The sequence below is a fragment of the Narcine bancroftii genome, chromosome 4 (assembly GCF_036971445.1).
Source record: "Narcine bancroftii isolate sNarBan1 chromosome 4, sNarBan1.hap1, whole genome shotgun sequence".
In the NCBI taxonomy this organism is placed as follows: domain Eukaryota; kingdom Metazoa; phylum Chordata; class Chondrichthyes; order Torpediniformes; family Narcinidae; genus Narcine; species Narcine bancroftii.
Genome location: NC_091472.1, coordinates 234,657,548 through 234,685,209, shown reverse-complemented (window position 1 = coordinate 234,685,209; position 27,662 = coordinate 234,657,548). Strand labels below are relative to the sequence as shown.

Genomic DNA, 27,662 nt, shown 5'->3' with positions numbered 1-27,662 from the left:
CCTACCCGCCCTCAGCTTACGAGGTGTTGGAGGCATCTTTGCCCCACTAATCGCACCTGGGTACCAGGAGGGATACCCGGGCGCTGCAGCTTAAAAGCACCTAGTGTCCTAGTACGAGTATTGAGCTCAGCATAAATGGATGGTCCTGCTTTCTTGGATGGTGATGCTGTTAGACGCGGGAAGGTGAGATGGAGCAGGACTTCCTGCTGTCGGGTATGGGGAGGGGCTCCTGACGTAGTGACTCAGCGAGTTGGGCCGATCCGCTGCACCTTCCGCATTCGCCGTGAACCGAGGCCGCCGCAGCGTCTCGGCCGATCTGCTCCGCCGTCAGGTTAGCGCCGCTGGGCCCGGAGCCCGTAGAAGCCGGGACTCGGCCGTGGGTGGCATCAAAACGCTCTGCAGCCTGGACGTGGGGCCGGGAAGCCCACAACAGGGCAAGGCGGGGGGGGGGGGGAACACGACGACAGTGAACGGGGCCGCCACTCGCCCGGGCAGGGGAGAGAGGGGGAAGGATCGGCGGTCCCGATCCTGGTTACAGTGTTGCCTGTCCGGGTTAACGGGAGCAAGCAGTCCCGAGTCCTGCCTCTGGGTTAGGTGAATGTGGTGGGGGAGTGGGAATGAATGGACTGGGGGGAGGAAATCCCCCATGGAAGATATGTTCATGAGAGGACTGGCGCGGGAGTGAATGGGCTGGGAGTGGTGGGTTTGCAGGGGGGAATTGACGGTCTTCATTGTGGACCAAAGCTGGTACTTTGCAGGTCTTCGGTGGGATGGATGTTGATGCATTTCAGTGGAATTCGCTGCTCAATGACATCAGTGAGAACCTGGGCTCTGATGAACTGAAGGCCATGAAATTCCTCTGCCGAGATTTGTTGAGCAAAAACCGGCTTGACAAAGCTGGTTCCGGGTTTCGTCTCTTCTATGTGCTTCAAGAGCAGGGCCACCTTGATATCAGTAACAGTTTTATCGTCGCTGAGTTGCTGTACCGTATCAGGCAGTTCCGGCTCCTGAAGAAGATGGGATATGACAAAGAACAGGTCTGCCAAGAACTAACTCGCCCAGGGAAGGCCAAGATCTCGTCCTATAGGTGAGCAAAGTCTTGTGCTGGGCAGCAGAACTCGCGCTCTTCTGTCTTTGCCTTAGGAAATTCTTGGATGTGTGGGTTGGAGCAAGTCAGTGGGACGAGGGAGAGACTTGAGGGGCCGAATGGCCTGTTTTCCTGTCCTGTACTGTACTGTAGTGTCTATGGTCTCACTCTCGCTGGCACCCAGTGACGCTTAGCAGTAAGTGCTTAATAATTCTGTACGAAAAGGGCTTTGCTTCATACCCAGCCCTAGATCTGGGGAGCCGTTTTATTTCGACTATTCCCCTACCTGTTCAATAACATCTCGATGGTATGATCAGTGCTGTCTGTCTTGGGTGTGTTTCAAAGTAGAGGAACAGACTTTTTATAATTCTTCAGTGGGTTAGTGCTGAACACCATGCAACTTTGGAAGAATGGGAGGGGGGCGGGGAGAGATTTTGATCTATTCTGGCTGACGCCAACTACTTCCTGTTTCTGACAAACCTTGCGTAATATCAACTTTTAATTGCAGACAGCTTTTGTTTGAGGTGTCAGAGGACATTACTACGAATGACTTGGAGACTGTAAAATGTTTCTTGCAACCTAAATTGTCCAAATCCAAACTGGAAAACATCAAGGTGGGTATAATGCGTTGTGCCATATCTGGTGTCCACTAATCTGTGATTTCTTGTATCGAACATTGTGTTTTGTAGTACAAGTAGAGGCCATTTGGCTAGCTGCTCCTCTGCCCATTCTCTGAAGATTTCCTCATTTTATTCCCATGTCCTTTCAGGAAATACATTTATCTGTTTCCTTTTAAATGCAGCAATGGATTTTGCTACTTTATTGTTTTTGATGGGCGCTCATATTTTTCTTTCTGAATATAAAGATATTTCTCTGATATTTCCAAAGATTGATGCTATCTGATTATTGCCTCTTCCAAACAATTGTTGCCTGATTGACGTGATCCTATGATTTCCCTCTGGGATCATTTTGGTGCATCTTTCTAAATTAGTGATGACACTCAGGAGGTGTGGCAGATAATAGGGAGGACTGTGAAAGCATTCTGAATGGCACAAATTAGTGGTGTGGGCAGACAAGAGGTTCGTGCAGTTTAACTTGAAACTCAAAGTGAGAAATGGGAATACTGACTAATCAGGAAGACTCTGAAAGATGGGCATGAACTGAGGACATTTTCTGTGAGAGACAACAGAAAGATAAATTATCCCCTGTATCTTTCCTCTCATCCTTTCTTCCTCCTCCTTTCTCCAAGATCAGCCCTTAATGAAGGCCTTTGAATCAGTGTTGAAATTTTCCCACCACCCCTTCACCCAGAGATTGTTTTTTTTTTTTGCCTCAAATCTCAGTTTTTGAAATAGTAGGTAATAGTGCAAGAATTGAGAACTAATGATAAATGTATACAAATCATTGTCCTGGCCACTATTATTTTATTATCCTCTGAAGTTTTGGGGATTCTGAAGCTTAAAATCAACTAGTGATACCAGATATGTAAATTAATGCTACTTCTGAGGCCTGTGAGATGCTGGAGCAAAAGATGAGAGATCTAATTAAGAGTTGTCAAGAAATCTGGGAGTTGATGATGATGCATTACCAAGTTAGAACTGTTCTCTGAGTAAGTAAGCGATTGGGAGGGGTGTTTTTGAGCAGAGGTCTGGACAACCTAATCCCAGGGAATAATCCATTCTACCGTGATCATATAGACTGTATTCTTTCTTTGGCTTGGCTTCGCGGACGAAGATTTATGGAGGGGGTAAAAAGTCCACGTCAGCTGCAGGCTCGTTTGTGGCTGACCAGTCCGATGCGGGACAGGCAGACACGATTGCAGCGGTTGCAAGGGAAAATTGGTTGGTTGGGGTTGGGTGTTGGGTTTTTCCTCCTTTGCCTTTTGTCAGTGAGGTGGGCTCTGCGGTCTTCTTCAAAGGAGGCTGCTGCCCGCCAAACTGTGAGGCACCAAGATGCATGGTTTGAGGCGTTATCAGCCCACTGGCGGTGGTCAATGTGGCAGGCACCAAGAGATTTCTTTAGGCAGTCCTTGTACCTTTTCTTTGGTGCACCTCTGTCACGGTGGCCAGTGGAGAGCTCGCCATATAATACGATCTTGGGAAGGCGATGGTCCTCCATTCTGGAGACGTGACCCATCCAGCGCAGCTGGATCTTCAGCAGCGTGGACTCGATGCTGTCGACCTCTGCCATCTCGAGTACCTCGACGTTAGGGGTGTGAGCGCTCCAATGGATGTTGAGGATGGAGCGGAGACAACGCTGGTGGAAGCGTTCTAGGAGCCGTAGGTGGTGCCGGTAGAGGACCCATGATTCGGAGCCGAACAGGAGTGCGGGTATGACAACGGCTCTGTATACGCTTATCTTTGTGAGGTTTTTCAGTTGGTTGTTTTTCCAGACTCTTTTGTGTAGTCTTCCAAAGGCGCTATTTGCCTTGGCGAGTCTGTTGTCTATCTCATTGTCGATCCTTGCATCTGATGAAATGGTGCAGCCGAGATAGGTAAACTGGTTGACCGTTTTGAGTTTTGTGTGCCCGATGGAGATGTGGGGGGGCTGGTAGTCATGGTGGGGAGCTGGCTGATGGAGGACCTCAGTTTTCTTCAGGCTGACTTCCAGGCCAAACATTTTGGCAGTTTCCGCAAAGCAGGACGTCAAGCGCTGAAGAGCTGGCTCTGAATGGGCAACTAAAGCGGCATCATCTGCAAAGAGTAGTTCACGGACAAGTTTCTCTTGTGTCTTGGTGTGAGCTTGCAGGCGCCTCAGATTGAAGAGACTGCCATCCGTGCGGTACCGGATGTAAACAGCGTCTTCATTGTTGGGGTCTTTCATGGCTTGGTTCAGCATCATGCTGAAGAAGATTGAAAAGAGGGTTGGTGCGAGAACACAGCCTTGCTTCACGCCATTGTTAATGGAGAAGGGTTCAGAGAGCTCATTGCTGTATCTGACCCGACCTTGTTGGTTTTCGTGCAGTTGGATAATCATGTTGAGGAACTTTGGGGGACATCCGATGCGCTCTAGTATTTGCCAAAGCCCTTTCCTGCTTAACATCACAATTATACTCATTCCATGTACCCATCACTCTCAATGTGAAAAACCTGCCTTCTAGGAAAGGAGGAATAGGACTGTTCTGTTGAGATCTGATATGGAGCTGATGGGTTGAATGGTCTTCTGTTTATGAACAAGTAAGCAAGCTATCTCATTTAGTCATCTCTTTCTGACGTAGTTCAGAGGGATATGAGCCAGGCAAAGGGGACTAACTTGGGTAGAAGAAAGGCTCAGGCCTGAAAAATTGGTTATACATCTTTACTTCCTTTGGACGTTGCATGACCTATTGTGTTCTTCCAGCATTTTTGTGTTTATACTAACAGTCAGCCTGGATAAGTTGGGCCGAAGAGCCTATTTCTGTGCTGCAAAATCTATGATACCTAACCCATTCTTTGCATTCCTTCACAGTCTTGTTCTCTAGTCCATGATTAATCTCCTATTGAGACACTGATGAGTTGATCATCAAATTTGCAACAATACGTTGAGGTACCCACTAGAGAAGTGGCAGTGTTGGATCTACTGTTGGGGAATGAGATAGGGCGGGTGACTGAAGTGTGTGCTGGGGAGCACTTCAGATTCAGTGATCATGGTACCGTTATTTTCAATATAATTATGGAAAAGGTTAGGTCTGGTCTGAAGATTAAGGTTTTTGAGTGGGGGAAAGCCAGATTTGATGAAAGGAGAAGGGATTTGCAAAGAGTGGTTTGGGTTGATTTGTTTTATGGGAAGGAGGTAGAGGAGAATTGGAGGTCATTTAAAGGTGAGTTTTTGAGGGTGCAGAATCTTTATGTTCCTGTTAGGATAAAAGGCAGAGAGAGCCGTGGTTTTCAAGGGAGATTAGAAAGTTGGTTTGAGATAAAAGGGAGGCCTACATTAAATACAAGAAGCAAGGTATGGATGAGATGCTTGGTAAATACATGGATTGTAAAAAGCTTAAGAAAGGAATTAGGAAAGCGAAAAGAAGGTACGAGATGGCTATAGAGAACAAGTTGAAAATAAATCTGAAGAGTTTTTACAAATATGTGAATAGCAAAAGAAGAGTGAAGGATAAAATTGGTCCCTTAGAGAATCAGAACGGACAAATGTGTGCAGAGCCGAATGAGATGGGGGAGATATTGAATTAGTTCTTCAGTATTCACTAGGAAAAGGGTGTGGAATTGTGTAGGATAAGAGAAGCAAAAGGGGTGATTATGGAAAATGTAGGGATTAGGAAAGGGGGAGGTATTGGAACTTTTGATGAGTCTATAGGTGGATAAATCTCCAGGTCTCGACAGGATTATCCCCAGGATCTTGAGGGAGGTCAGGGAGGAAATAGTGGAGACTCTGACAGTGATTTTTCAACAGTCACTAGAGGGGGGCATGGTGCCGTGGGATTGGCGAGTCGCAGACGTGGTTCCTATGTTTAAAAAGGGCTCCAGGTGTAGGCCCAGCAATTATAGGCCAGTAAGTTTGACGTCAGTGGTTGGTAAACTAATGGAAAGTATTCTTAAAGATAATATGTATAAGTATCTGGATGGGCAGGGATTGATCAGGGACACCCAACGTGGGTTTGTGAGGGGAAGGTTATGTTTGACAAGTCTGGTTGAATTTTTTGAGGAGGTGACTAGGAAGGTCAATGAGGGTAGAGCAGTAGATGTAGTCTATATGGATTTAAGTAAGGCCTTCTATAAGGTTCCACATGGAAGGTTGGTAAGAAACGTTCAGGCGCTAGGTATTAATGTTGAGATAGATGGGTTCAACGGTGACTAGAAGGTAGATGCCAGAGAGTCGTGGTGGATAACTGTCTGTCAGGATGGAGGCCAGTGACGAGCGATGTGCTTCAGGGATCAGTGTTGGTTCCCTTGTTGTTTGTCATTTACATTAATGATTTAGATGATGGAATGGTATAGATGGTTTTGAAGACTTCAGATGGATTTGGACTGCTTAGAAGAGTGTACTGAAAGATGGCAAATGGAGTTTAATGTAGATAAGTGTGAAGTGCTTCATTTTGGGAAGAATAATAACAACAGGACATATGCAGTGAAGGGGAGGACACTGAGGAATGCAGAGGACCAGAGAGATCTTGGAGTCATGGTTCATCATTCTTTGAAAGAGGATTATGTGGATAGGGTGGTGAAGAAGGCTTTTGGTATGCTGCCTTTATAAATCAAAGCATGGAATAAAGGAGCTGGGAGGTGATGTTGAGACTGTTCAAGGCATTGGCGAGGCCAAATTTGGAATACTGTGTGCAGTTCTGGTCCCCAAATTATAGGAAGGATATCAATAAGGTAGAGAGGGTGCAGAGAAGATTTACTAAAATGTTGCCTGGATTGAAGTATCTAGAATACAAAGAAAGATTGAGTAGACTGGGTCTTTATTCATTGGAGTGTAGAAGGTTGAGGAGGGATTTGATAGAGCTTTTTAAAATTATGAGGGGGGTAGATAAAGTAGATGTGAATAGGTGTTTGCCCTTGAGGGTAGGTGAGATTGGAATGAGGGGTCATAAGTTAAGGTTAGGGGGCAAAAGTTTAGAAGTAACATGAGAGGGAGCTTCTTCACTCAGAGAGTGGTGGCTGAGTGGAATGACCTTCCGGAAGAGGTGGCTGCAGCAGGGTCATTTTTGTCATTTAAGGGAAGGTTGGATAAGTGAATGGATGTGAGGGGATTGGAGGGTTATGGACAGGGGACAGGTAGGTGGGACTAGAGAGCACTTAAGTCGGTGCGGACTAGAGAAGCTGAGATGGCCTGTTTCCGTACTGTAATTGTTATATGGTTATGGTTATATTCACATTCAGATTTACAGGTGCATCGTTGAGTCTCACCTGTGCCACTGTGTATTTAAGATATGAACAATCCAGAGCAAACTGTTTCATTACCCTCTGTGATCTCTAGGAAAGTGATCATTGCTAGTGAGGCCTGCTATTGTGCCTGAATATGTTCAACATTGAAATGTTACCAAGAGAAATTAGCAGAATTTTCAACTGATTAACTTTTGCTGGAGATTTGTTGTGTAATACTGATGCTTCTTCCACAGACAATGCTAGATGCCCTTATTGAAATGGAGATGGAAGGGATGCTGGAAGAAGGTAACACAAGTGTACTGGAGTACATTTGCAAACAAATCGGAGAGGACTTGGTGACGAAGTTCAAACATTTTCAAAAGAAAGGTAATGTCTGTCCATCTTGACCCAATCCAACTGGGAAAAACAAGGAAAGGTTGGTCAAGTGGGAACACCTGATTTACTGCTTCAAGGGTGAAGCTTGTTTTGCAGCACCGTTCTTTTTCCACAGATCCTGCTGAGTGCTGCTGGCTAGACAGGTGTTATGCTAGACAGGTGTTCAGTCGTAATATTCCAAAAATGGAGAGAGCCACTTCACCCTTAGGTGGGAGAGAAGACCCAACTGGGTATTCTCTGCTGGTCCTGGATAGTTTTTTTTTAAACTTTATTTAAAATTTTATGACATGAATAAAATAAAAATTACATTTAAAGAAATAATAAAAAATAAGATAATAAAAATTAGAATACTACATCATTAAACTACACAAATTAACCCCCCCAATAATTATAACACAACAATAATCGTCTAATTTAAAATTAGTCCAACCCTCCCCCCCAAAATAAGGAGTGAAGAATTAATTAACAATGTTGTAAATAAAATAGAAAAAACCCTACTTACAAAAAAAGGATAAAACTTAACAACAAAAAAATTACTAACAACAAAAAAAATCAATACTAAAATAATACCCTTAAACATATATTTAAATCAAACATAGTACATATATTTAACAAATGAAATCCACTTTAAAACTAAGTTCAAATATTAAAATCATATATCAACCACATATCTGTTATACAAAAAATCATAATAATACATAAATACAGAATTTCCATTAATACCAAGTTTCCTTTATAATTCATTGAGAGAACAAAAACATCCTAGAAAAACAATCAGATAAACTTTTTATTCCCTTCCCCTCCCCTTATATAAAAAAAGAAAAAAAAAGTTCAAACTCTTATAAAATTCTCCATATTCTTCATTTATAACACCTTCAAAATTCTCTATTGAAATTAACTTAATTTTATTAAACTCTTCTCCCTCAATGTATTTGTACTTGATTTTCTTCTTTTTCTTCTTATCACCTTTCCCCTCATCTTCCTCTTCATCTAATTCAACATCCTCAATTTTTGACTTATTATCTTCTGTGACATCATCCTCTTAAAAAAGAGAGAAAAAAACCCCCCCAAAAAAAAGAGAAAAAAAAGGAGAGAAAAAAACCTCCTAATTCCCTCTCAATTACAATCAGAAAACAAAGAGTTTTTTTAAAAAAAAATTATTTATTTTAAAAAATAATTAAAAAAACCTTTACTTCTTAACCCAAAAATTAAAAAGAAAAAAAAAAGGTCGGAGGTCACGACTACCTCCTCCTGTTTAAACCACCCAAAGCGGTAACTCCCCCAAAATATTGGGTGTGAGATAACTCACAGGTAGCTGATGACTTCTGGAAATTAGTGCCCACCCAGTTCCCTCTCTCAACTCCCATTTTATTAAACTATCATCATTATTTAAATTATTTAAACTCTTCTCAAAAAAAAAGATTTATTTTTTTTAAATCAACGTTACCACTTCGGTCACCATTGCTTCCATTTCTTTTAAAAATCTGGATCCCACCTTACATCTCTACTCTCTTTGGAGACTTTAAAGGACTACATCGTTCCTGAAACTGCATGATTGGTAGAGACTGAGCAAAGTCCATAACCTCTTTAGGATTGTCAAAGAACTTTGGCTGATTTCCATCCTGCAAAATCTTCAGTACCGCAGAATACCTGAATGTTGCCTTGTGTCTTTTTTTCCACAACCTTTCTTTCACAGAATTAAATTCGTGTTGTTGAAACATAATTTCTTGACTCAAATCTTGATAGAAGAAAACAGGATTATTCTGAACCATCAAAGGAGATCTATTTTGCTGGGCATTTCTAATAGCCGTACATAAAATAGTTTAAACAACGGATCAGAACAGGTCTTGGATTCTGTCCTGAAAAAGATTTTCTTCTTAAAACTCTATGAGCACGTTCCAGTATTAAACCTTCAGGGAATTTATCCTGTCCTAACACTCGTGGAATCCATTCAGTAAAAAATTTTCTTGGATCTGGTCCTTCTATGCCTTCTGGCAAACCAACAATTTTCACGTTGTTCCATCTAGATTGATTCTCCAAATAATCAACCTTTTTTGCTAAATTTTTATTTTGGATCTGCCATATTTCAATTATTCTATTTTCATCTTGCAGTTGATCCTGTACATCGACTAAACCTTATAACCATATAACCATTTACGGAGCGGAAACAGGCCATGTTGGCCTTTCGAGTCCGCACCGGTTCACTGATTTTGTGCGCCCTCTTCAGGCATTGGTCCCGGTAGATCTTCATTCAATAACGATGCCTTGATTACACATTTCAAATCTTTCAATGGTTTCAAGCTTAAAAGCTCCATTAATGGCTTCCGCCATCGCATTAATCTTAGAAATAAATGGGTTCACAAAATTAGCTAAGTGACTCAATACAGAATATATCTTATCTTCAAGATCCTTAACAAACATTTCAACAGAAGTAGATTCAGGCATAATGGGGTCTTGCTATTCCTTAGAGACCACGGGATCTTCTGTCCCTTCCCTTAATTTAGTATCTTTTCTAGCAGTTTGACTTCATATAAAAATCCCTCTCAAAGTCCCCCCAGCAATGCCAGGAGACTGAAGATCAGAGTTATCTTTAAGCCAAATCTCTTTAATCATCTTCACTGAATCGATGTCTGGAAAAACCGTTGTAATTGAAGATGCATTTTGCAGCGCCACCACTGTAGCAGTCGAATGACAGCTCTTTAACTCTCCAGCTGGTGGCGCCCCAGCTGATTCAACTGTCAAAGTCTCAGTAACAGCACTCACAGTGGCCGTTGTGTGAAATACTGGCACCCGGCCAGCCCTTTGTTCTGAAAGCTGCTGAATGCGACCTTCAGAGAGCCTTACTGGTTTAAAACGGAGTTTCAATGCCGAATTCTGTACATCTTCTTCTGGATCCATTCTACGTTGAGTCCTGGCTTCTTGTAAACAAGTAGGCTCAGACAATTTCGGAAAATGTAGTTTTTATGTTTTCTTTTACCTTTTTTTTTGCATATAAACCATTAGGCACTAATCCAGCACCTTATTATTTATAAACTTTCAAAAGAACTTTAACGGGCACTTAAAGACAAAACAATAAATCAGAGTCAGGAGAGGTCTGGAAGGCACGTCTGTTCCCTACGCCATCTTGCCACGCCCCCCCTGGTCCTGAATAGTTTTGAATTAATTTTAAAAATAAGATTTGTCGCATCTTATTGGTACCAGCTGTCAGATGGATGTTTTCAGTGAATCTGCTTTCTCTGTTGGACACGTGAACCTCTCTTTCCTATTCATGCCCAGAGTTGCAAATCATCATGGACTCTGTTAGTCTCACGATTCAAGATTCCTTTATTGTCGTGTAATAGTACAGAATATGTAATATTACATGAAGTACAAACAATGCTGGAGAAACTCAGCAGGTCAAACAATGTATGTTATCTAGTTCAGGTGCTCCCCTACTTACAATGGACTGACTTAACGATTTTTCAAAGTAATTATGGTAAAATACCATGACTGTCATAATTTACTTTTTTCATGTAATACATTAAAGTAAGGTCATCACAAGCATCGTTGATTTTTCCAATAAATGTGGATTCTTTGTAGCCTCATTGGTCATTCACTTCTTTTAGTGCAGTTGGAAAGCTTGCAGGGACTGATGCAGTGCTATCAGGAGAGAGTGGTACATTAGTATCAATGTGGGGACTTACAGCACTGTTGGGAGAAAGTGGGGCAGCGGGATCAGTGTGGGGACTGATACAGCACTGTCGGGGGAGAGCGGGGCAGTGGGATCAGTATTTGTAATGATATAGGGATGTGGGGAGAGAGCATGATAGCAGAATCAGTGTGGGGACTGATATTAGCACTGTGGGTGCTATATCTGTATTCTTTGTCGACTTGTGATGGGTAACCCCCATCATAAGTTGAGGAATCCTTGTAAGATAAAGAGAGATAACCAATGTTTTGAACCCTTCATCACAGTGTAAGTAGAATGTAGGCAGATGCTCGAAACGTTGGTTATGTACCTTTAACTTTACTATGTAGTAGAGGCAGAGGTCGACAGCATCGAGTCCACGCTGCTGAAGATCCAGCTGCGCTGGGTGGGTCACGTCTCCAGAATGGAGGACCATCGCCTTCCCAAGATCGTGTTATATGGCGAGCTCTCCACTGGTCACCGTGACAGAGGTGCACCAAAGGTACAAGAACTGCCTAAAGAAATCTCTTGGTGCCTGCCACATTGACCACCGCCAGTGGGCTGATATCGCCTCAAACCGTGCATCTTGGCGCATCACAGTTTGGCGGGCAGCAACCTCCTTTGAAGAAGACCACAGAGCCCACCTCACTGACAAAAGGCAAAGGAGGAAACACCCAACCCCAACCAACCAATTTTCCCCTGCAGCCGCTGCAACCGTGTCTGCATCGGACTTGTCAGCCACAAACGAGCCTGCAGCTGACGTGGACTTTTTACCCCCTCCATAAATCTTCGTCCGCGAAGAAGAAAGTAGTACGCTGTTCGACCTGCTGAGTTTTTCCAGCATTGTGTTTTTATTTTAATCACAGCGACTGCAGACTTTCATGTTTTAATCGATTTTACATGAAATTGCCTTCTGCCTGCTATAAGGCAAATAGTCACTATTGGTGTCGCCCAGCATCCCTTACGGTAAAAAGCTAAGAGAAACAAGAGACCCTTTGGAGATGCTGAGTGTCTGTAACTTTGCCTCCAGTGCTTCCGCAGCTGCACAGACTCCAGTTTGATTCATTGACAACCCGAGCTCCAGATCCAAAGCTCCGACACATATTACAAATCCTTCAATGCTTGAGGCCCTTAAGGAGCCCTTCTTGTCCTCAGCACCCTCTCAAATCCCAGCTCAGATACCTGGTTCCTATGAGCCGGTCTCCAGCAGCCTGTGTGGGTCCCTGACTACAAATTTGGGTCCCTCAGCCACTTGTTGGTCTGAAGCCAAGGTCACCATCCTGTAGAGTTGTATCCTCTGCCTCTGCTTGTTCTCCCCGTGTCTGGTGCCCTGTGCTAGTCCACTGCTCCCTAGCGTCTGCAACCCCCTTGTAGCCGCTGCCTAGCACTATCTTGGGCCCAGACCCTGCGGTCACATTTCCGTTCCCTGTGCGGCAGAAGATCCTGGGGAAGTGGGTGGTGGGCAGAGTCAGGGCATTGGGAATATTAGAGAAGTCATTGAACCACAAATAGTAGAACCTGGAGAGTTGTAGAGAGGTGGAGGAGCAGGACCTTGTTTCTCAGCAATAGACACCATAGGTGTACTGTGGCAGGGAGGAATTGGTGGTGGAAAGCTTGGTGGGTGAATGATGTGTAGCAGTACTGGATCCTGGGCAGCAGCCAGGAGCAAGGTGAAAACTAGTATGTGGGGGTTCTGTCCAATTGCACGTGTGACAACAGATCATTGGTTGATGGGTTTCAGGTGATGGGCAGTGAGCTGAGATGGGAAACAAACCAGGCAGTGGGTACTGGTCATGGTATCTAGATGCCATTTGCCAGACTGTTTCTCCATGTGAGATGAGATCCTGTGACATTCCAGGGCATGTGGTGCAGAAGACCTGTTTGTTGATCAGGTTCCAGGACTTGAGGCTGTTTCTTCTGTGTTTGTATGTATTGTAGTTTTGAAATCAGTAACTGCTAGCTCAGCTGGTGACAGCCCGAATCCAGCTGGGCTGTTCACACTGAAACCTCGGCACTTTACAGTTCTGTTGCCTCTTTGTCTATTTAGGAAGTAGACAAGGCGAGCAATTTGTTCCATTGGTGACTCCAATTCCTGAGACCAATTTTCCTAGGAACGCTGCTGCACACCATGTGGGTCTGCTGTCTGCTGTAAGTACCATATTTGTTGTGTGTCCTTGACTATGTCCTCAATCCTTATGCACTTTGGAGCCAGAAGTGTCAAGTGAGGTCATGAGTATTGTGCCACATAATTTCTTAACACGTTTTGTTTAAAGAATCCTTCCAGCCTTGGATTAATAGCTAAAGACAGGCTCAAACCTCACCCTCCCTAATTGCATAGAAATGCTACCTAATTTTATTCTTGAGGGCTTGGCTGTAAAATTTATACTTTATTTTGCATTTCCCAATTGGCAGAACCAAGGTAACGAAAAATAATTTTTAATGATCCTATCATTCAAGTCGCCCTTTAACATTCCAGTTCTTGATTTGTGTATTCCTTCCTTGCCTCCTTACAATTTAGCCTTCTGGTAAATCCAGACAAGTGTACCTTTTGTCAGCTGTCAGTTCTCTAGTTGTGCTCTGGGTATATTTAGAGCTTAAGCTGGCACCTTTGTGTTCATGCTCCTGAGATTTAAAGGCTGATGTTCCATCTTGATTATTTTCTGTGTCCCTCTATTGGCAGTTTAACAACTGTGTCCATCTTCTGTGCTTCATTTTCCACGATTTGGAAAGTATCCTGTTCTCTCATTTTGTCCAACTTGGATGATTTAATACATTTTATTGATTTGATTCTTCTACTACTCTCTATTCTTTGAACGACCAATGTTTGGGATGGAGAAACATGAATGAGTAGTTACTCATTCGCACTTAGTTTGGACCACGGTACAAAATCTCATGGGATTCAGCATTTGAGAACTCATCCACTTCTCTTGCTCTCGGAGTCTTTTCTTCCACCACTCTCGGTTTGCTGCTCAAATCATTAATTTGCTTTAAAATCCATGCACTTCAACTTTGGCTAACAGATGAATGTTTTCTGCAGAAACAGAAGCAAATGTAGGGCTGGATCCTGGATGCCTGAGTGTTTTGAAGTAGGCAGTCGAAACTGTTCCCTGCTCTCTGTTTTTTCACCTGGGTTTTGTTTTGTTTTTAGATTTGACTTGAATCCTAGCATTAAACATAACTCCCTCTCTTTCTGTTCAATGCAGGAACCTACAGGAACTCTCTCCTCAGGGGCACTTCAGAATTCATTCTCAAAGCTCTCAGGTGTGTAAAATTAAATGGCCAGGGTTCATTTTGTAAGTTGAAGCACCAATTTGGATCAGATCAGCCTGAAGTATCCAGTCTGTTCCTAAGGATGTTCCAACACAGTACTGGTGGGTGCAGCTATGTTGTTATGTACTACTGAGGTTCAGGGTGGCCTGGTTAACCTAACACTATTTACAGTGCCAGTGTCCCAAGTTTGTATCCGGCGGTCTGTAAGGAGTTTGTGCATTCTCCCTGTGTCTGAGTGGGTTTCCTCCCATCCTTCGATAATGTACACGGTTAGTATTTGGGCAGCCTGGGCTCATGGACCGGAAGTGCCTGATACAGTGCTGTATCTCCAAATTAAATTAAAATTAGGTCACAGAGGAAAATATTTAAAAGGGACCCGAGGGACACCTTTTTCCACAGTGGGTGGTAAGTAGATGGAACAAGCTACCAGAGGAGGTGGTAGAAATAGTGACAATTGTAACATTCAAAAAAACATTTAGACAAGTAGGTGGATAAGAAAAGTTTGGAGTGATGTGGGCTGAACATAGACAAATGGGACTAGCTTGGTCACTGAGCACATTTGGGCTGAAGGGTCCATTTCCATGTTGAAGAACACAATGACTGAGTCCAGGGCTATCCGTGTATAACACTGTTCACTACTAGTCTGACTACACTGCTCTGAGGCCCAGTACTGCTGAGCATAGATTTGTTGCAGTGTAATATGGATTTTCCAACCAGTTCCCTTTTCCCTCATCCAGCCCTTGCACACCCTTGACAGAGCTTGTTCTTGACCTGGAGAATTCCTCTCACTTCCCACAAACCAAAGGTGTAGCCTTGGGTCCTCGCCCGATCTTCTCACTACGTAGAATGCTCCTTGTTTTAAACCTACTCTGGTGCCACCCACCCACCCTTTCTCCAGTATATCAGTGATGCTACTTCCTATACTCGTGTGGAACTTGTCAATGTTAACATCTTTGTTCCTGGCTTCCACCCCACCCTTGAATTTATTTGGACTGATGCTTTCTCCTCTTTCTGGATCTCCATCTCAGAAGATAAACGATCCATGAAGTGTGCCTGTGTTGATTGTTAGTGAGGAGCAGACGATTTTCTTGGGCTCCAGTATGATTGATGTTCTTTTGAAGCCGATGGAAACCTCTGACTGCAGCAGTGAAAGATTGAAAATGTCCATGAATACTCCAGCTGGTTGGTTGGCACAGATTTTCAGTACCCTGCCAGTAATGCCATCAGAGCCTGAGGCCTTGTGAGAGTTCACCCTCTTGAAGGAAGCTCTGACATTGGCCCTCTGAAATATGTATCACAGGGTCTTTTAACCATTTAATATGTAGCCTGCTTTTCCAAGGCAATGTGAGTTGCATAACTGGTATGCAATATTGTTGGTGATAGTATCACTTTTTAAGAATGTAATATGATACTGGATGCAAGTCTGCTACAAACTAGTGTTGGGGTATGGCATTGGTGAATACGGAACTGTCACTATACATTACTGCCTGGCTTGCAAGTGCGTCACTTTTTAAACTGTCGTGCAGTAAAGGTTGATTTGGTGCTGGCATTGTATATCATGGATATATTTTGTGATGACGATGGATTTATTATGAATTACGCACTAAATATAGAACCACGTGATACAAGTACACACACAGAAAACACAAAGGGTTGTGACATATCTGCCATTGTATAACATTTATTTCCAGACATCCTAACATGACTTTTTCACTGTGTGATTATGGGCATTGTACCAGGAAACTCAATTCTATAGGTTTGGGATGCAACATTGGTGGTTTTAAATCTGTTTTTATAACAAGAGAACTGAACAGGTCAGTTGCTGTGTTACCCTGGGCTACCTTATTGAAGATTGAAAACTGCATGCACGGAAATCTGAAACCTGAACGTGTGTCTCCATCCACAGATGCTGCATGACTTTGCGGAATGTTTTCCGAGTTTCCTGTTTTAACTGTGTTATTGATGGGTTCACATGGTGGTGTCCGAGCGTGTGTATAGTTTTAGAACGTAGGTGTCATTATCTCTGCTGATGTTCATTCTCTCATGAACAGGAAACTGAACATCACTGGAACAGTTTCCAGGTCAAGTTTGCCCCTCACCTGTGCTGTTTTATATTTCAGTGTCTCAAGTTCAGCAATCGTCTGCACAAGACGTCAGTCTCAGCTCCATGGTGATGGATAACAGTCAAGGTAATCAACATTTGGAAATGAACTCTACTGAAGAGTGTAGAGTTAGAGAGATGGTCAGTGAGGAGGAAAATGATAAATGGTGGTGAGTAGGACAGTGAGACAGGTCATTCAGTGAGTTTGAACTTAAAGTTGTGGGTGGAGATAGGAAGAATCAATAGAAAAAGGGGAGAGAAATAATGAGCAGGACACATTGCATTACAATAACAATTTCTATTTTAAAATAAAAGACACACCGTTAGATTCCAGGCAGGAATAGTCTTGGCCCAGAAAGCTGTTTGAGAAGTGAAAGGAATCATTGGAGGGATAGCTTGATTTTGAAAGCCCACCTGACCTTGTAACGGTGTGCCCAGTGATTTTTCTGGGAAGGACATTGCACACCTGATGATTGAGAGCAAGACGGTGAATGGTATCATCTGGGTGTAGCACCATATTGGAGTCTGTAACAGTTATGCAGGACAGAAATGTCAAAACATTACCAGAGCTCCAGAGGTTAAATTATAGGGAGAGAATAGATAACCTACTTGGTTTAATGAATGTTTTTAGGATAATCAAAGTGCATGGAAATGTTAACATTGCAAGCACAAGGAATGTAATGATGTGAACAAAGTCCAGAGGAGTGAGGAAAGCATGGTAGACACATGGAACCCCTCCCACAAACACTTTAGATGCCAACCCCACAATTTAATATGAGTGAAGGATGTTTTCTCGCCAGGGGTATGATGTGTGATGAGATTAAGTTTAGTGGATGGAGGTAGGTTGCAGTTCAGCCAGGAGATGCAGAAACAGCCTGGTGAGGTGGAAAGATGACCAGTTGTTTTCATGCAAAGGATCATATGGAGGTGGAATCAATGGGAGATGTAATAAAATGGCTGAGGTGGTGGAACACTTTCTGATTGGTGCTCTAAATCTGGATGTTGCACCCCACAAAAGGTTTAAAAAATATTCTGTTTGAAGAATTTGGATCCAGGCAGGTTCAAAGTTCAGTCCAAAATGAAGGAGAGCCATTACAATTGTTATTGATTCTCATTGGTAAATAGGATTTTAATAAATCCCTGGAAGGCGCAAGTTTCTATGACAACTTCTCTTCCATGTTAAGAATTCTGTGAGTAAATCCCCAGGTATCTTCCTGCCAAGCTGCCTGTCTCCCCTCTGGTAAGCCTTGCTGGACTAACGTTGGCTGTGCATTATCTTTACTGTTAAGGATACTCCCCTTGGGTATAACTGTGCATGCATCTATTGTCTTTCATTATTGTACCATGAGTTTTGGCTAATAAAAGCCATGATTATTGACCACATCGTCTTTGTCTACTTCATCAACTGGCACTTCACTTGTCCCATGCAATACTATGCCATTTATGTTGCAGTTAGAGCAATAAATTTACTCTGTGTCTCTGCAGCTTTAAGAGGACAAGATAACATTTCCTTGAGTTTGAGCACTGGATCAGTCCTTGACTCTCAGGTATGCACCTGATACTTCATATTTGTCAATTCTCTCTTATTAACTGTCTCTGTATTATATTTCTTCAAATATTTCATTGGAGTTTTGATCATTAAAAATAATGATGGAATTTTGGCCTTTGACAGGAATTCACAGAGGTTGCTTTTGGGGCAAAATTCATCATTGAACATTCAATTTATTGCCACATTGCTGCTTCTGGCCGTCGCACGGGACCTGAAAATGTCATGACATTTGCTACTGCATCCACCTGGTCCATTTCTGACTGTTCCTTTCCCTGTCTTCTGCCTTCATCCTGGGGAATGGGTTTATAATGCGTGTACGTTTCAGTAGACTGATTCCAGTTATCCTCCCTCTATGCCTCCGGTGAGGGATCCAGCCCACACACCCAGTTCCTTTCCTGACATTTGGTCTGAAAATGAGCACCGTTGGAATGTTTTCTTTGATGTGGCCTCCCCTTTACCTTAGTTGTAATAGCTGCTCTCTCCTCTCCTTCCAGTCAGATCAAGGAGAGGATATCTTGACTGTGGCCTCTCCTTTGCCACAATTGACATATTTACTATGCCTCAGCCACTCTCATCTTGTCTCTTCTCAGATGGAAGGAGGAGAGGAATCCTTGACCTCCGCTTGCACACCACCCATCTCCAAACTGAGCAGATCCTCCTCCATAATTTCCATCTTTAGTGAGATACCACTGTTAAACAGCTCTTCTTCCCCTTTCAGTGCTACAGACCATTCCCTCCCACCTCGATCATTCTTCTATCTCCGCTGACCACTCCCCCTCTTGCAGCACTTTCCCATAAAATGCTGACTCTATATTCAGCCCTCGAAGATCAGCATTCTAGGACTCTAGAATCTTACCAACCACTGAAGTTAGGCTAACTAATTTGTAATTGCTTTTTGCCTCTCTCTCTTAAAAAATGGAGTGACATTTGTAATTTTGGTCTGCTGGAACTGTTTCTGACTGGTGATTCTTGAAATATGACCATGTTCTTGATCTCTCAGCTATCTCTTTCACAGCACTCTGGGGTGTAGACCATCTGGTCTGGGTGACTTATCTACCTTCAGCTTCCCAAGTACCTTCTTAACAATAGTGAGTACATTCACTTCTTCCCCCTGATTCTCTCTCAAATTTCTGACATGGCACTGACGTCTTCCATTGTGAAGAATGATGCAAAATACTTATTCAGTTCATCTGCTATACCACTTCCCCATTACCACTTCTCCAGGGACATTTTATTCTTTATAACTGAAAAAAACTTTAGGTGTCCCTTTACTGGTTAGTTTATCTTCATATTTAATATTTTCTCCTCGTATTACCTTCTGTTTCTTTTTAAAGCTTCCCAAACCTTTGGCTTCCTGCTATTTTTTCAAGACTGTATGCCTTTATTTTTTATTTTACTTTTGATTATGTAGCCCCGGTATATGAATATTAATCAATATCCTAAAAAAAAATGACCCAATAGAAGGTTTTTTCAAATTATGAGAGGCATTGATGGGGTAGACAGGCTTCAAAATATTCTAATTATGGTTGGGGGTGGGAGAGAGAGAGAGAGAGATGTTTTAAAGGAGATGTGAGAACAAATTTCTTAGAGAAGTGGTGGGTGTCTCGAAAGGGCTGCCAGGGGTAGTGGTGGAAACAAGTCAGTTTTCAGAGGCTTTTAGAAAGGCACATGAATGGAGGGATATGTTGCATGTAAGTGGCAGAGATTTAGTTTAACTTTTTAATAGGTATCATGTTTTCCTGTGCTTTACTGTGTTTTGAGACCTCAGAGTAACTGGTATTATTGATTGTCTTGTTAAAACTTCTGAAGTATTGGATCAAGTTCTGGATTCTGCATGGCGTGGTTGGCTCAGTGGTTAGCGGGGTTTGTAAGGAGCCTGTAAGGAGTTTGTACGTTCTCCCCATGTCTGCGTGGGTTTCCTCCCACCCATTGGACTTCCTGCTGGGCATGGCAACTGTGGAGGGATACATCTCCTTTCGACATAAAGAGGAGGGCACCTGGTACATTCAGTCACTATGTGAGAACCTGGAGAAATATTGCCCCAGGTACTCCACATCACCTGGCTCTGGTTTCCTCCCACCCTTCAAAAACAGACTGGAGTGTAGGTTAATGGGGTGTAAATTGGGCGGCACGGACTGGAGGGCTGAAATGGCCTGCTATCGTACTGTATTTCTAAATTTAAATTATAAATTAAAAATTTACTTCATGAACAAATTATGGATTTTCCATGGATGGTTAAATTATGTTGTCAATTTGCACAGATGTAATAAGATCAATGAGAATCCAAGTGAATTTGTTAAAATAGCACAAGGAGTTGCATTGTGGTGGGGTAAAAGCCTTGTGGTAAAATAAGGGGGAAATTGGTTTCACACACAAAAAAAATAGGAAATCCCTTCAAATTGTAATGAATTTTTTCTGTCTAATGTAAGAGATAAGTAGTAGGAATCTGATGATCTTGTTTTCCTCCAAGCAGACTCTGGGGTGCTACAAAATGGAGAGCAAACCGAGGGGCTACTGTGTTATAATCAACAACTATGCCTTCCAAAATATGCAAATACGCCAAGGAACAGATAAGGATGCAGGTACTGGCAGGAATCTCCACCTCAACCTTCAACCTGTGTGCATGGGGTTTTGGTCTCAGCATTAACATGATCTGTGTCCACGCAGAGCGGTTGATAGAGGTTTTCACCTGGCTGGGGTTCCAGGTGGAAATGGAGAAAGATCTTTCTGCTGAGGAGATGAGGAAGAAGGTGGATGAATACAGTAAAAAGGACCACAGGCTCTACGACTGTTTCGTCTGCTGCATCCTGACCCACGGCAAGAAGGGAGTCATGTACGGAACAGACGGCGAGAACTTGGCCATTCGCGAAGTCACCTCCAGTTTCTCCGCTTCGCGATGCCAATCGCTCCAACAGAAGCCCAAGGTCTTCTTCATCCAGGCCTGCCAGGGCTCAGAATTGCTGCAGGGTATTCAAATCGAGGAAGACGGTGTGGCCACTGAACTGGAAGAGGATGCGGTCAGTGCCACCCGCTCCACCATTCCCGATGAGGCGGACTTCCTGCTGGGCATGGCGACTGTGGAGGGATACGTCTCCTTTCGACATAAAGAGGAAGGCACCTGGTACATTCAGTCGCTATGTGAGAACCTGGAGAAATATTGCCCCAGGTACTCCACATCACCTGGTGCTGGGCTGTGGGATGAGTGGGTTAGCGGGCCGACGGGGAGGAGTGGGGCCAATGGGAAAGAGGAGGAGCGGAGATGATTGGGTGGGGGTTATGGGGGGAGTAGTACGGGAGATGGGACGGGGAGGAAAGGGAGCAAAGGGGGAGGAATGGGGCAGGGCAGGGAGCAATCAGGGCAATGGAGAGGACTGGGAGTGACAAAGCGGGGAGGAATGGGGGAAGGAGTGGGGAGTGAGTGTCGCCACAGGTGGGGGAAATGAGTAGGGTCGAGGGTGTGGGTGATGGAGTAGCGGAAAGAGACAGGAGAATGGGGTGAAGGAAGTGGGTGGGCAATGAGAGGAATGCTGGGTAACACTCAGAAGGACATGAATGAATGGGGTGAAGGCAAAGGGGAAGGTGGGCAGTCAAAGAGTGGCTGGATATGAAGATAGGAATGAAGTCGGGATGATGAAGCTTGAGAGGACATTGGAAGATTAGTCATGTTAGAATGGACGAGGAGCGGGAAAGTGTGGGAATGCTTAGAAAGGAGGGGGGGGGGTGTCAGTCTCTACTCAGTTTGCGGGACTGTGGAGTGTGGCCTGCAGAGGAGAGAACATTTGGTTAGGCCATGGGGAGGAGGTCGCTCCATGGAGTGGAGGGTGCAGGAATCTTGATCGGAGACACTCAAGTGCAAACTCTCATCCACCTTTGCTGGATCTGGCCTCAGTGAAGGAACTGACTGTGTTGACAGGAGCTAATCCATCTAACAGCACTCTCTCTCTTGCTCCACACCAGAGAGGACCTCCTGAGCATTCTGACCATTGTCAATTCAGACGTCAGTAAGAAAATGGGCAAGAATTTCAAGACTCAAATGCCGCAGCCAAGCTACACCCTCAGGAAGAAACTTTACTTCCCAGTGTCAAAAGGTTTTGCTGATTCCAGAGGTTCCTCCTCGTAATTCCACGCTGATCTGAAAGACCCCCATAGATGGAAGCTCCATCCTTGCCAAGTTTCTGTAGATGAAGGTTCTGATCCATGGGGATGGTTGGAGCCTGTCAGTACTGAGGTGTGAACTGGTCCAGGGAGATGCACTACAGGAGGATCTGTCTGAATTGACTGATTCAATGTGAAATTTGCTTCTCTGGCTGGGTCCTGGCTCTCTGTACAGAGTTTTGTTTAAATCTTGCACTTTCTCCACATTTTTTTTGTGATTGTACTTGTCAATTCTTTTCTCTAGCAAATATTTTATATTTTGTAAGAATTTTTTTTAATGTTTAAGATTTGAGAGCACTGTCTGTCTTTATCATCTCTCACTGTGACGTTCCTGCTCCTTGCTCTTTTTGTTTCCAATCTCCAGTGGTGCCTCGTCCAGTGGCCCTGCCTAATCTATCAGGGCAGGTGAGTGTGGATTTGATGTTGCCAGAAATAACCAGGTTCTAACCAGACCAGATCACTGTCTTTGTCACCACAGATGCTGCTTGACTTGCTGTGTGTTTCCAAGGGTTTTCTTCTGCCCCAGAGCCCAAAATCTGCAATCTCCCATGTTCCCTGTCATCATCTTGGGAGATTAAAATAGCATGAGAGGAGCCAAAATTCCAGCTCCCTTCCTGTACTGAGAGGGGTTCACAACTGCACAGAAGTGGGTTCACTCTATTTTCAGATGCTGTCTGTGTGGTGTTTGCTTATTCTCCCTGTGACGTGGTCTGTTTCCCATGGATTTTATTCCCACAATGAGAACTGATCAGTTTGTCGGTATTCTCTGCGTACTCCTACAAAATGTGAGGGGGTGGTAGGTTAATTCATATTTTTGAGTGTCATGGGCTCATGGGCCAGAAGAGCTTTTTATCATACTGTATGTCTAAATTCATGAGGGAATGTGTAGGAAGGTAGGGTGCAGGGAACTCGATGGGAGACTGTGCTTGTTGGAATCTGAGAGACAACATAGACTGGATGAGGTGTGTCTACCAGCCTTCCGCATGGCTTCCTTTTCAGTCAAAAAAAATGGGAGAGATCTTGGACACAGACATGTTTACTCCTTTGTTTGCATAAGGTTATGTGTGTCTTCGGATATGTGTGTGGTTTCCATATATGTCCTTATTCTGGATATTCGCACAACATTGATGAAGAAAAAGCCTTTGTACCTTTCATCGGTATTCCCGAGAATGTTCAAGTCCCAATGGAGCCTTAGCCATGATTATGACGACATTGGATTGCCTTCTCGCTTGCTCCCAATCTCCATCCAATGAAACCTCATTCACTCTTCACTGATGTTTCCAGGCCCAGAATCTCCATCAGTTCAAAGTAGGAGAAGACCCATGACCTGGTAATGTTCTGGCTCTGCTCCAGATCCAACACCTCCATCAGAAAGTTGCCGTAACAGCAGGCCCTGGCCCATTAGCCCCTTCTGGCTGCAGGAAGAAAATAAGTATTGGTCACAGATCGAAGTGGGAAGAAATGAGCAGCAAGGGATGTGGGAAAGTCAGTGAAGGGAGAAAGAGCGATTGATGGGTTGGATAGGAATTAGTGTGGGTGACACTCGGTATATGGATCTAGCCTGTGCACTTAGTTCTGTGTATATGCAGGGGTAGTTTGGTAAGACAGACTGATTCTCACCGCAGGAAGGATACTGCCTCTCCTGGCTGCCTCCAGAAGCACCCTGTCCTCCTGTCGCCGCTGCTCCAACTGCTCTGACAGTTGATGTTCACTGATTTGCTTCAATCTTAGGTACTCCTGGCGCTGGGTTTCGTCCATCTTGTTCAAGAGCTGCTGCTCCTCTTCTAATTGCTCCTGCTGTAGCCTCTGCAGACGCATCTTCTCCTCTGAAGAAATTTCTCACATCAGCTGTGGTACTGTTGAGTGGCTGACTTGTATTTCTTTCTTAAATCTTCCTTTCTCGCCTCTTCTCCCTAGCTCTTCTTCCTCCACCTCTTTCCCATCCCCTCTAACTCCCTTGCTCCTCTTCCTTCATTCCCCCCCCCCCCCCCCCCATCCTTCATATATCTGCTCTCTCTGCAAGAGTTCTTTCTTTTTCCTGATGCATTTCTTGGATCTTCCTGCGATACTCTTCCTGTTGTCTTAGTCTTCGTTCAGGGTCCAACTGCTCTCCTTTTTGTTGTCTCTGCTCAGCATCTTCCTGCTTTCTTGCTTCGTACTGCTGCTGCCTGCCTTTGAAACCTGCCAACGATTTGCAGGGTGAGTGGATCCCCACCCCAACTCTGACCAATCATATTGCAACAAGTTGCAGGGTGAGTGGATCTCCACCCCAACTCTGACCAATCATATGGCAGCACATTCACCCCTGAAGTATATCCCCCTATCCTCTCAGTTCCCACCCATGCAATTCACAGCAGTTGGCGCTCAGAAACAGGCCTTCAACCCATTCTGCACTGTCCCTCAAGTACCAATTTGTAATTATAATTATGTAATTTAACAAAGTCTTGTCTGGTGTAAGACCTATTTGCTATCGGAAGAAATTGCCTGAAGTGCCTGTTACAATAAGTAAAAAATGATGAGCAAAAGAGAGTTCCCACCACTTGTCTTTAGATTTGCCCCAGGGTTCCCGCAGCCACACACAGCCCAGTCCAAACCATTGGCAACCCAAGCTTCAGATCTGAACCTCTGACACGATTAGGAACCCTTCAACGGTCTCAGCACCCTCCCACATCCCATACCTGGAACTACTTCAGCTAGTCTCCAACAGCCCATAGCCTCCATGGGTTCTTCACCTTGAGTCACCAGTAGCCCACCACCTGTGCGGTTCACCATCCTGTGCATCCTCTGCTTCTCAGTCAGTGAGGAGGAGGGGGAGTGGTTGTAGTGGGTGGTCTAGTGCCCTGTTCCAGTCTTCCACTTCCCTGGATTCATGAGCCCCTCATGACTGCTGCCTTTTTTTTAAAATATCTTGTCCAACACGTTCTCCCCACTCCCCCTCAGATTCTGCACACCAAGCACAATTTAGAGCAATCCATGAACCACTAACCAGCTTCTGTCGGATGTGGTTCAACTGGGAGCACCTAAGGTCAGGAGGGAACCACAGTTGTTGAAACTGTTGAAGGAATGGTAGAACAGCTGCAACATCCAACAGGGGGAATCTAGTGTTCTGCAATTCACCTGGACCAGAAATCCCAAGACTGCAAGCAGTGCACAAAAGATCAGCCAGTCTGCCACTCACCTTCAGGTGCTCCTCTTCACTCCCCCACAATCACTTGTGAGGAGACTTCCCTGAACTTTTACACTGGAAGCCTGCACAAAGCACAGACACCAACAATAGTCATGCTCAATATTTCTGCTACCTTATCTCTTCCTCCCTCCTTTTCTGCTCTTCATCCAATTCCCACTGGATTTGCTGCTCCACCTCCTGGCGCCTCTGCTCACTGGGGTCCAATTGCCGTTGACAGCCCACTTGTCTGGGTTGCTCAGACCATGGCCCTGTGGTCGCACCCTCAGAGCTTCCCTGTTGGACACAGAATAGGTTAGCATGGGAAGGGAGTATTAATGAAGAAGGACTGGCAAGTGTTTCAACAGAATTTGGTAAGCTCTGGTTCCAGGATGACATGCATTTTTCCTGTATAATTATGCCCACAAACAGATTGCTTGCTCCAGCCTGTAACAAAAGATTTAGTGGGTTAAAGGCTAGGACTTTCACTCTGCATTACTTACTCCCACTGGCCCACTGCTCCACACTCGATTGGCCTCGGAGCCCCTGGCTCTGATGGCAGCATGACTAGAGCTTGGGCCTAGCTCAGCAGTGCTTGCCAACTCGGAGATCGGAGTGTTCCTGTTGCTGGGGGAATGCAGGAAGCTGCACACCTCTGAGCCAATCTGGGTGGCAATTTCCTCCTCCACCTCGTGCCCTTTTGTTGACTTCCTCCACAGATGGGAACTTTCTCTCTGCTGTTTCCCCGGTGACAGGAACTGGGCTTTCTTCTCCCTGGGCCTTCCTGAAGAAATTAAGTGCAGAGCTTAATAGCCATTAATTTTCATTCATTATATGACTAAAGTACTTGAGTAGAGATAGAAATCTACAGCACAGTATAAACCCTTCAACTCATGGTGTGGTGCTAATCTAACAACTGCCTAGAAATTTCTTACTGCATTACTCCATTTCCATGTACACATCTAATAAGATCCAGTTGTACCTTCCTCTTACATAGTTGGCAGTGTTGATCCCCCCTCTACATACTCCCAAGAACCTTACAACTATGCCTCAGGCCATCCGCATAATCAAAGTCTCATCATTTTAGTTTTACCATTTAAATTTAGACATACAGCACGCTAACAGGCCATTTCGGTCCATGAGTCCATGCCACCCAATTTACACCTCATTAATCTACACCCCTGGTATGTTTTGAATGGTGGAAGGAAACCAGACCCCTGGAGAAAACCCACACAGACGCAGGGAAAATGTACAAATTCCTTAGAATCAGTACGGGAATCAAACCCTTGTCAGGTCTCAATCACTGGCGCTGTAAAAGCATTGTGTCAACTGCTGTGCCCCTCCACCAACAGTTGTAGGGTTGGAACCTCTGCCCAGCAGTGGAAGTCTGTGATCTCACCAGAATTTGACATCCTAGTCAAGGCTACTCACCTACAACAAACTCAGCATGGCCATTATTATTCTCTTTCTTCACTCCCAGTCCCTGGTTTGGTCTCTGGGAGTTCCTTGATTCTGATGGATTGTTGGTTCCCGGTCCCTGGTTTGGTCTCTGGGAGTTCCCCAAATCTGATGGATTGTTGGCTCCCAGTCCTCGGTTTGGTCTCTGGGAGTTCCCCAAATCTGATGGATTGTTGGCTCCCAGTCCACGGTTTGGTCTGAGGGAGCTCTGCAACTCAGATGGATTGTCTGCTCCCAGTTCCCAGTTTGGACTCGGGGATTTGGTCGACTCTGATGGATTGTTTGCTCCTGGAAGCCTCTGTGACTTCAATTAGCTCTCTTGGTCTGATGATGAGTTTCCCCCAGCTATCAAAATAGATTCCAAAGATTCTCTCGATTCTTCCACACTGCGAGGCATTGAGTAACCATCCAGGATCCGTGGATCTCGGTTGGAATTTTTCCTTCCTTTTCTTTTGTTTTTACTGCAGAGAGAGAATTCCACAAATTTAAAACTTCAATGTGGTCTTTCAGCCATCGCCTCAATCTCAGAAGCCAGACCAATCAACATTCACAGCTAGAAGACCTGAACCTGAGGCCCAAGTTAGTTGGTATTTGTAATGCCCCTGGAGTGGGAAGTTGACCTTTAATTCTGGGAAACTCTGGGATGGACAGAGAAATTGACATCCCTGAGAGAAATCTACATTAAGGCGTCAGGCTGGTCATTCCTGTGGGGGGTAAAGAGAGAGAACTGAGTAGAGAGGGGAGCAAAGGGGAGGGGTGGAGAGAGAGCGAGAGAAAAAGGTGGGTGTGGAGAAGGAGGGGGAAGTGGAGAAGGCTTGCCCATGGCCATCATTTTTTTACTTTGGTGGAGAGAATTTTTGTTCAACTCACAGCTTTGCTTTCTGCTCTTCCCTCGGTTAGGACATTCCATGGGTCAGCCACCCAGTCTTCGACTTCGGTCTCCGAATTCTTATCAACTACAAGTCCGTTCTTTTACATCTTCCTCCTCTGACTGGCACTGGGAAAATGTCCATTCTTA

The 27,662-nt window shown here is 44.4% G+C and overlaps 2 protein-coding genes across 5 annotated transcripts in view; one reads left to right on the top strand and one right to left on the bottom strand.

The window, feature by feature from the left end:
* On the top strand, positions 1–27,662 carry LOC138761728 (caspase-8-like). 4 transcript variants are annotated; one of them, XM_069934372.1, is made up of 11 exons: positions 1–183; positions 759–1,087; positions 1,596–1,701; positions 7,140–7,272; positions 12,996–13,096; positions 14,152–14,209; positions 16,339–16,407; positions 17,805–17,866; positions 20,342–20,450; positions 20,536–21,034; positions 21,826–27,662. In XM_069934372.1, exons 1-11 carry the CDS (start codon positions 136–138, stop codon positions 21,986–21,988), a joined length of 1,677 nt encoding a protein of 558 aa, XP_069790473.1. In that variant the 5' UTR covers positions 1–135; the 3' UTR covers positions 21,989–27,662. The 4 variants fall into 4 exon arrangements, with proteins under 4 accessions (XP_069790473.1, XP_069790472.1, XP_069790475.1 ...); XM_069934371.1 differs by having other exon boundaries at positions 20,339–20,450; XM_069934374.1 differs by lacking the exon at positions 1–183 and adding an exon at positions 243–331 and having other exon boundaries at positions 20,339–20,450.
* The window catches only part of LOC138762443 (uncharacterized), a 72,021-nt gene continuing 55,288 nt past the window's right edge, over positions 10,930–27,662 (bottom strand). Inside the window, 9 exon segments of the mRNA XM_069936200.1 lie at positions 10,930–23,404; positions 23,406–23,438; positions 23,644–23,664; positions 23,666–23,852; positions 24,034–24,204; positions 25,327–25,675; positions 25,678–25,970; positions 26,618–26,942; positions 27,515–27,662. Coding sequence (XP_069792301.1) covers positions 23,281–23,404; positions 23,406–23,438; positions 23,644–23,664; positions 23,666–23,852; positions 24,034–24,204; positions 25,327–25,675; positions 25,678–25,970; positions 26,618–26,942; positions 27,515–27,662 — 1,651 coding nt within the window. The 3' untranslated portion in view covers positions 10,930–23,280.